The sequence below is a fragment of the Rhagoletis zephyria genome, unplaced genomic scaffold (genome assembly GCF_001687245.7).
Source record: "Rhagoletis zephyria isolate East Lansing unplaced genomic scaffold, Rhagoletis_zephyria_1.1 Rzeph_scaffold_01884, whole genome shotgun sequence".
NCBI classification, from domain to species: domain Eukaryota; kingdom Metazoa; phylum Arthropoda; class Insecta; order Diptera; family Tephritidae; genus Rhagoletis; species Rhagoletis zephyria.
Window position 1 is genome coordinate 42,359 of NW_016158968.1, and position 7,599 is coordinate 49,957.

At 33.0% G+C, this 7,599-nt stretch overlaps 1 protein-coding gene across 4 annotated transcripts in view; it reads left to right on the plus strand.

Annotated features, from left to right (window-relative positions):
• The window catches only part of LOC108365466 (sodium/potassium-transporting ATPase subunit alpha), a 53,597-nt gene that overhangs the window by 11,405 nt on the left and 34,593 nt on the right, over nucleotides 1-7,599 (plus strand). For 3 of the 4 annotated variants that reach the window (XR_001847933.1, XM_017619497.1, XM_017619496.1), the window contains exon 2: nucleotides 3,754-3,834. The exons of the other annotated variant lie outside the window; for it this stretch is intronic. Coding sequence is in view for 2 of the 3 variants with exons in the window: in XM_017619497.1 (XP_017474986.1) it covers nucleotides 3,754-3,834 (81 nt within the window). In the remaining variant the exon portion in view is untranslated. The remainder of the gene's footprint in view (nucleotides 1-3,753; nucleotides 3,835-7,599) is intronic. 4 annotated transcript variants of the gene reach the window in all.

The following is a 7,599-nucleotide window of genomic DNA, read 5'->3' on the forward strand; positions in this document are numbered from 1 at the left end:
ACATTAGAGTGGTCCAAAAATGCATGTGAAAAATTTAAGTCAAATTTTTTATTCCCCCCGGGGGAATTGTTCTATACCGGAAAAATATGTCCCTATTTTTTATGTTGAAATCAAAAAATATTTAGAGGTCGCTCTAAGTGCCCAAAGTTATCCATGTATTTTATATGGGGAAAAACAACGTTTCGTAGAAATGGTATAGAATTCTTAAAAATCAATATTTTGCTATCGGAAAACTCAGTTTATCTGCAGAAGATTCCCAATAATAATACCCAATCGTTTATAAAACCCACAAAAACCCCAAAAAATGTGGGGGGGGGGGCAATAAAAAATCATTAGTATTAAAGAATGGTTAAATAAACAATCGGATATTATAATTGAAAGTCTCCTGAACAGAACCAGAGTTTTCCCATCGAAAAATATTGATTTTACGAATTCTATACCATTTCTACGAAAAGTTGTTTCGTCCCCATATAAAAATACATGGAAAACTTTGAGCGCTTTGAGCGACCTCTCTATAGCTTTTGATTTCAAAATAAAAAATAGGGTATACTTTTTTCCATATATGTAGTACAATCCAAGGGGGTGAAAGCATTACAATTCCGAATTTCCTGTTTTTGGACCACCATAATATACATACATACTATGTCCGGTATATATAAATGACAGCTGAGTCGCAGGAAAACCTATTTCGACTACGGCAAAACTGCAATTGCAATAAAATGTACAGACAAATCGGCTTCACGCAACAGAAGTATCAAACGGTGTTAATGCCAGCAATGCTTTAAGAAAAATAAATCCAACTTAGCTCATCACTTTGTGGCTAAAACGTCTAGGAGTGTGTTTTTCGCAAATTTTAAAGCATTCCTCGAAAACTACCCTAAAAAAAATGATAACAAAGCATAGTGGGTAATGTTAAAATGTAATGTCCATTAGAAAAATATTTTCCCCAAAATTTCGAATCGTTGGTTACCTGGTAATGTTTCCTTAAACTTAGGGCCGTTTTCTGAAATAACCTTTAAGATTAAAACTCACTTTATATTTAAAGGTTGGATTAAAAGTAAGGCTATGTCTAAAGTTAAGCATTTCTATTATAAGTTTATGATGTATGTATGTTTCTTGGTTGTAAATAAATATTTAAATAGTGAATAGTAAGTGAGCTTTAAAGTTAAAGGTTACTTGAGAACACGGCCCTTAGTATTATTTCTTTTCCATTAATTGTTCTCCGTTTTGTAGTTGTTGTTGTTTTTCAATTGTATACAATATAACGTATGATATTCAACGTTTTACATTGAGCATGAGAATCCTTGTTCCAAATGCACTTGCATGTTTTATTCTTTCTTTTCCTAAACGTTTTTATTTTATTTTTTGTTAGTGTAAATTAGTACAATAAATTAAGTTTAGCGTTATATTCAGTTGGCTGATTCACAACGTGTCATAATGTCATAAATTTATAATTTATAAATTTATATTTTTGAGTAACGCTTAGCAACCACAAAGTAATCAAAATTTTCAAACAATATTATTGTTATGATACCTTTTGAAACGACTCAATGTGTGTTCATTCTACGTACTAGTATCGTCAATAGTGACTGATTGTTCTTCTTATTTGCTATTTCTCATTTTGACACTGTAATTTTTTACCAATTTTTGTAGCTATACTTTGTTTATTTATTTATTTAAACGCAAGTAATTATTTGATGTTATAATTAGCGTTTGTACATTCGTCTAGTCAGTTACATATTTACATACATACACATTAATAGCGTTTTCTTTTCACGAAATAATTTTGCATGTCGCCAGGGCTGTCAAGTTTTCGTATTCTTTTCTCAGCATCTTCAACAAGCGTATTGCGGTGCTATTTCTTTAAAATTTTGCACTCCGATAATGTTGCCATATAAAACGGTGACATTTTTTTCGGGAAAAGAAAACGCCTAAGATAGCGAATATTTGCATTCGCATTTTTTATGCGAATGATTCGCATTATTCTACATCTTCGGATTCGGCATTCGCATTCCACATTCGTATTCGCATCAAATGATGCGAATGTTTTGCGAATGCGAATGTGTACATGGGCAAAGAGTCCACTCTAATATTGTTGAAATGGCTCTAAGTCTGTCTAACCAGGGTGCGGCAGTAACCGGCTTTTAGCTTCAGGCATTAAACGGTTAAGTAGTGTATCACGCAACATTGATGGACCTTCAACAAGTACTGCTAAAAGTCTTATAAGTAACCTAGAAATAATTTTAGATTCCTCCAGCGAAAGCGAAGGCTCGGATGTAGAATTTAGAGACATTAAAAAAAGTGTAATTTAAGCTCAATTGAAGGCCTATCTTAAAGAAACATGAGCTTATCTCGGTGAAAATCCTCTCGATTGGTGGTAAACTAAACTAAAATACGATAAATTAACAGATTTGTTCAGTGCAACCGGCCTTATATACGAACTTCTAAGAAATCGCCTCATGGGAGCAAAGGCAGCGAAATTACTTTTCTTGAAATATAATATGCCCCTTTTGAATATTGACTACTAGATTAAAACCCTGTGTAAGCTAAGCATTCGTTCAATATTTTGAGTTGTGACTCTTTTTAATATTTAGTCTAAACAAATCCTTGTTTTGTCGCTGAAGCTGCTGACTGCACACTTAGTAGGGTTTGCCATTCAAAAGAAGGGCTCGTCAGTGAAAATCATTTGGCTGCCATCATCATTGACATGTTCAACCACCCACTCCTAATGAAACAGTTCAGAGGTAGACAAAGCATTTTCAAACATACATACATATGTACATGCATACGTAGTAGCCATGTACCCTAGTATGGCACGCGACTGGAAAGTAGGTTTTGACTACTTGTCTCGAAAGCATTCCAATGCCACGATTTCCGTTCAATTAAGGGGACACTCAAACAGACGCGGTATTGGAAGTGCGGTACAAGGCGGTACATAACTATACTATGTACCGCCTTGTATGCACTTCCAATGCCGCGTCTGCTTGAGTGTCCCTTAAATACTGAATGCGCGATTTATTCCAGTATTCCAGTATGTACCTTAGAGTGGCCTTCCAGTGATATCGATTGCAAGTTGACATTATTCTTGAATTTCTACTGCTATTAGGCGTTTGCTTAGTAGCGTACTAACTAAAGGTAAGTCTGTGTTACGTTGACCTACTTACTTCTACTTGATGTACACAAATACAGAAGTTGGAGTGCCAATCGATTTTCGTGTGAAACTTTTAGATTCAAAAAGTATTTGCAATACTATATAAGAACTTTACATACCTATATGCGATATTTATTGTCTCTATTTTAAGAATAAAAATATATGTGTATGTTATGTTATGTTATGTTACTCGTAGACTCTTGCTTATAACTATATAAAGAATTGCATGTAATTATACTTATGTTAAATACATATGTATATATAGTATATAGATAAATTCTTTCCGCTTATTAGCAGCCAGAATTTATATGCCTACCTACCTACCTACCTACATACATACATTAAATGCGCCTAACGCTACATTTGTATACAAGTTGTCAATACATTTCATAAAATATTTTATATGTATTTTCTTCTTATTTTTTCCATTTTCCTTCATGCTCGCCTTACATTTCATTGCGTTACGTTACGTATTACGCTTTTACGTTGTTACGTTGTTACGTTTTTTGTGCTCGTTTGTCCAATGCTACATCACAATGTTCCTGTCTTGTCTATAATTGTAATTTGTTGTACACAAAAAATTTGTTCCACCGATTCTTTAGCATGGGAGAGCAGACTCTTATCGTTTTGCCACGGTTATACCAACCGATGACGATAATCGTACAGCCGATGGACACTTGAAGGTAAATATTCACATACATACAAACATACATAAATACATATGTACATATTTACATAGATACTTACACTCATATTTACGTACATATGTACGTAATAATTTAAGTGCACTTGTCATATTTATAATTATATACAAAACACGTAGTATCTGTTCGTCTATACTTACACATGTATTTATACGACGACATTGTAAGTACATAAATTTGTAGATAAATACTACCGGGTATGCTAATTGAAGTGTCGCCCTTCTCTAATGATTAGACAACGTTATTCTTTAATAGTTTTAGAGTTGCTAAAAAGGAAACCGTTATGTAGTTTAAAGGTGTATAGAAACCGTTCCATCCCTCTTTACATTTTACTGAAATTTTAAGTCTTCCGCAGGCTTAAGCTTTTTTAACCAAGTATATTTATTGCTATAAGACTCTGCCGCCTTTAAAAACTCCAAATGACATAACCCAGTAGTCTCAAGTTGTTAGATATCGGCGCACAGTGGAACTACGATGTTCAAACCAAAGTAAAAAGCGTGGTAACTTAGTCAGAAAAAAAAAAACAATTAATCAGATTCGTTACATAGTAAACAACTTACCTGTTTGGAATAGAAAGGATAAAAGCCCAATTCTTTGTCCTTTAACACTGTAAGCGTTCCTTTCGGCCTTTGCCATATGACCTGAAACAGTGTAATCTAAAAGAATGTTACTAACAGCTAAAGGGAATCTAGGTATTTTAGACATTTGTTTTTGTTTTGTTTGTTTGTTTATCTAGTTTTTTTTTTATAGGAAGAGAGTGTTCTAAAATGTTAAATACACCGGTTTTTAGCAAAATTATATAACAAATATCATCTATGTTCATAAGAGTCTTGGGCGTGGCACTGCGTCGACCTTTACCATGTTCCACATTTTTTCATAGAACTTATGCGAAATTTCTCTCTGTCATCGACGAATTTGTTGGTTGGTTGATTGAATTTAGACCCATTGAAGCGCAGCTGCATTTCAGTTTTATGCTCTCTCAATTCCCATTTTTTTTTATCGATGATGATCGATGCACATCACACTCTGTAAACGTTATACAGTAAAAAGAAACTACACAAAATTTGAATAGATTAGAAATGATGGTGTGCCCATTCCATACTTGCTAGTTGAATTTTGGGTATCACTTCAATTGACACACCCGGCACTTAACGAAAAATGTTGGTTGTAGTCTGAGTTTGAGAATCATTTTCATTCTACCAATAAAAATCATAACTAGCACTAATTTTTAGTAAGCTTATTTTTTTAAACCTGCAGCCGGATTTCAACATTTGCATTGCTAATTTTATTCTCCAAAAATCTTCATACTCCACGCCACGTACCAAATTTCAGCGAAATCAGTTAATGTTTGCTATTTTTGTCCGCAGTTTGTATGTGGACGTTACACTGTGCAACCTATGCATAAAAATTGAACAAATTTTCATAAGAATTTTAATTTTTTTCCAGAATATTTAGAAAACTTTCGAGTATGCAGTATGTATGTATATGCACATATCTGCCATAAATTGTAAACAACAAATCATGCCAAAGCGCATTTAAATGCAATAAAATATTTGGTCTTTAATTTTGCATTCTCGGTTTGTTTTTGCCGTTTTCCATTTGCTTGACTTTATTTATCTTTATTTATTTGTTAATATATGTATGCCTGAAACATATTATTATTTTTGGCTTTTCAGTCTCTTCTTCTTACGCACTTTTTATTTAATCTGCCGCTGTTGTTTGTAGATTTTCACGCGGAAAATGCCGGTCGGTCGGCCCGTTTACAGTAAAAAGTGCAAACACCTCGCAAAAAAATGTCGGCAATGCGTTAATTCTTTTCGATTTGATTGAGTGGTTGGGCGAATTTTTTTCGTTTGTAAGTATGTATTATGTATTTAGGTGTTGCTTGCTTCCGTGCTACGAAATCTCTATGCACCTCAGAAGTGTTGATCGCATAACAAAAGCTCGCGCGTCCCGCGATTATTTGACTTTGGTTTGTTATGGCCCAAATTTAAAGAACCTACTTGAAGGATTTTTTTTTTTTTTAAATTTACATATGAGCATATGTTTGTATTATTGTTGCATTTGAAGAGAATCCATTTAATTTAATAGTACAAAATTAGTTTGTTCCACGAGAATAAAGTGCAGTAGAGTAAGTGAAAGAGAGAGAAATATACATTTTAAGTTAGCAAAGCGATTAAAATTTGCGTAGTAATTACTTAAAAAATACTTATTAAATATAACTGAGCATACTTTTGAGTTTTACTTAAATTTAAAAGCAAAGTATAATTTAAAATAGCTAATTTTTATTGTAATGCCGGATTTCCAGTAGCCATTCAAATATAACGAAAAATGTGTGTTTTAAAAAACGCGAACTTAGTGACTATTTTTATTACTTTAATGCCCAACGACTTTGTTTAAAACATTTGCCGCTTAATCGAATAAGAACAGTATTAAACGTGGTGCTACGCATCAGATACTGCGTGTGAGGAATTAAAAAAAAAAATAAATGCAATAGGGCATTTCACTGGGCATTGACAAAGTTAGGCATTCGAGAATTCCAGCGCATTTGCGTTAATAAAATTTGTCGTTTAGTTCGTGTCCACGTGGAATTTTTTAAATGGCGTAAAAAGGCATACTTATTAGATTAAAGTATACTTAGCTTAATTGAAAAAAATACACTTACATAAACTTGGTTATAAAGATAAGTTTATTTCAATTGTTAACATGCCTTTTCGTTAATTTTATCAATCAAGTCGTTAAAAACTGTGTTGGCATTCACACTTGCCTGCTTATCTTCCTATGTGGTTATATTTATTTGTTATTCCGTTTGCAAAAATAAAACACACTGTCGAATAAATAACCTATAACCAGTTAACTTAAGACCAAGGAAAGTGTAAATACTAGCCAAAATTTTTGCCTAATGCAGACTTTCCACTAAGCATTGAATTCCTCCGCTAGAAGTTATTCCTTAAAAATTTTTCAGGAAACACATTTAGATAATTCTTTTTGCACGGTGCTTAACCTTTTAAGCTTAGTTTCCAGCTCTCAAGAAAAATCACAAGAAATATTTTTTCATTATTTCAGTTGCTTGAAAAAGCGCTTTGCCGTTGCTGTAAATTTTCTGGAAGAAATCAATACATGAGAATTTATTCTTGAGAGCTGCAAATTGATTCAAGAAATTTGGACAAAAGAAAATTTATTTTTAATTTCTCGGATTTAACGGATGCTATTGAAAATGGGCATAACGGTAATTTTCAGAAATACGAAAACTTCGATATTTTAGTAACTACCGAAGATAATTCACTCAAAAATTTATATTTACAATAGGTTTTAGACGAAAAATAAGAATATTATAAATTTTTGGAAAATGGGAGTAGCCACGCCCAATTATGGTTACATGGGTACATCTTGGTAACCGCTTTTGTCGTTGCCGGAATGCTGAATCTTGTTTTATATCTTTCTTGTTACCATATAGTGTTTAGTGTTGGACCATTTTTGCTCTTACAATTACCAAAATTATGTCAAGCAAAAATAAATCTACTCAAAAACGCAGATATGTGGTAGATTTCAGACCTTGAGTGGCAAAAAAAAAGTAGCAGATCTACCACAATGTAATAGAGGTCCGATCACTGACAATAACCACGCCCACGTCCCATATAACGGTAATTTAGAAAAATACGAAATCTTCGATGAATCTGTAAATACTGAAGCTAACTTATTCAAAATTGATGCTTGCAACAATTCTTTACCAAGAAATACGTT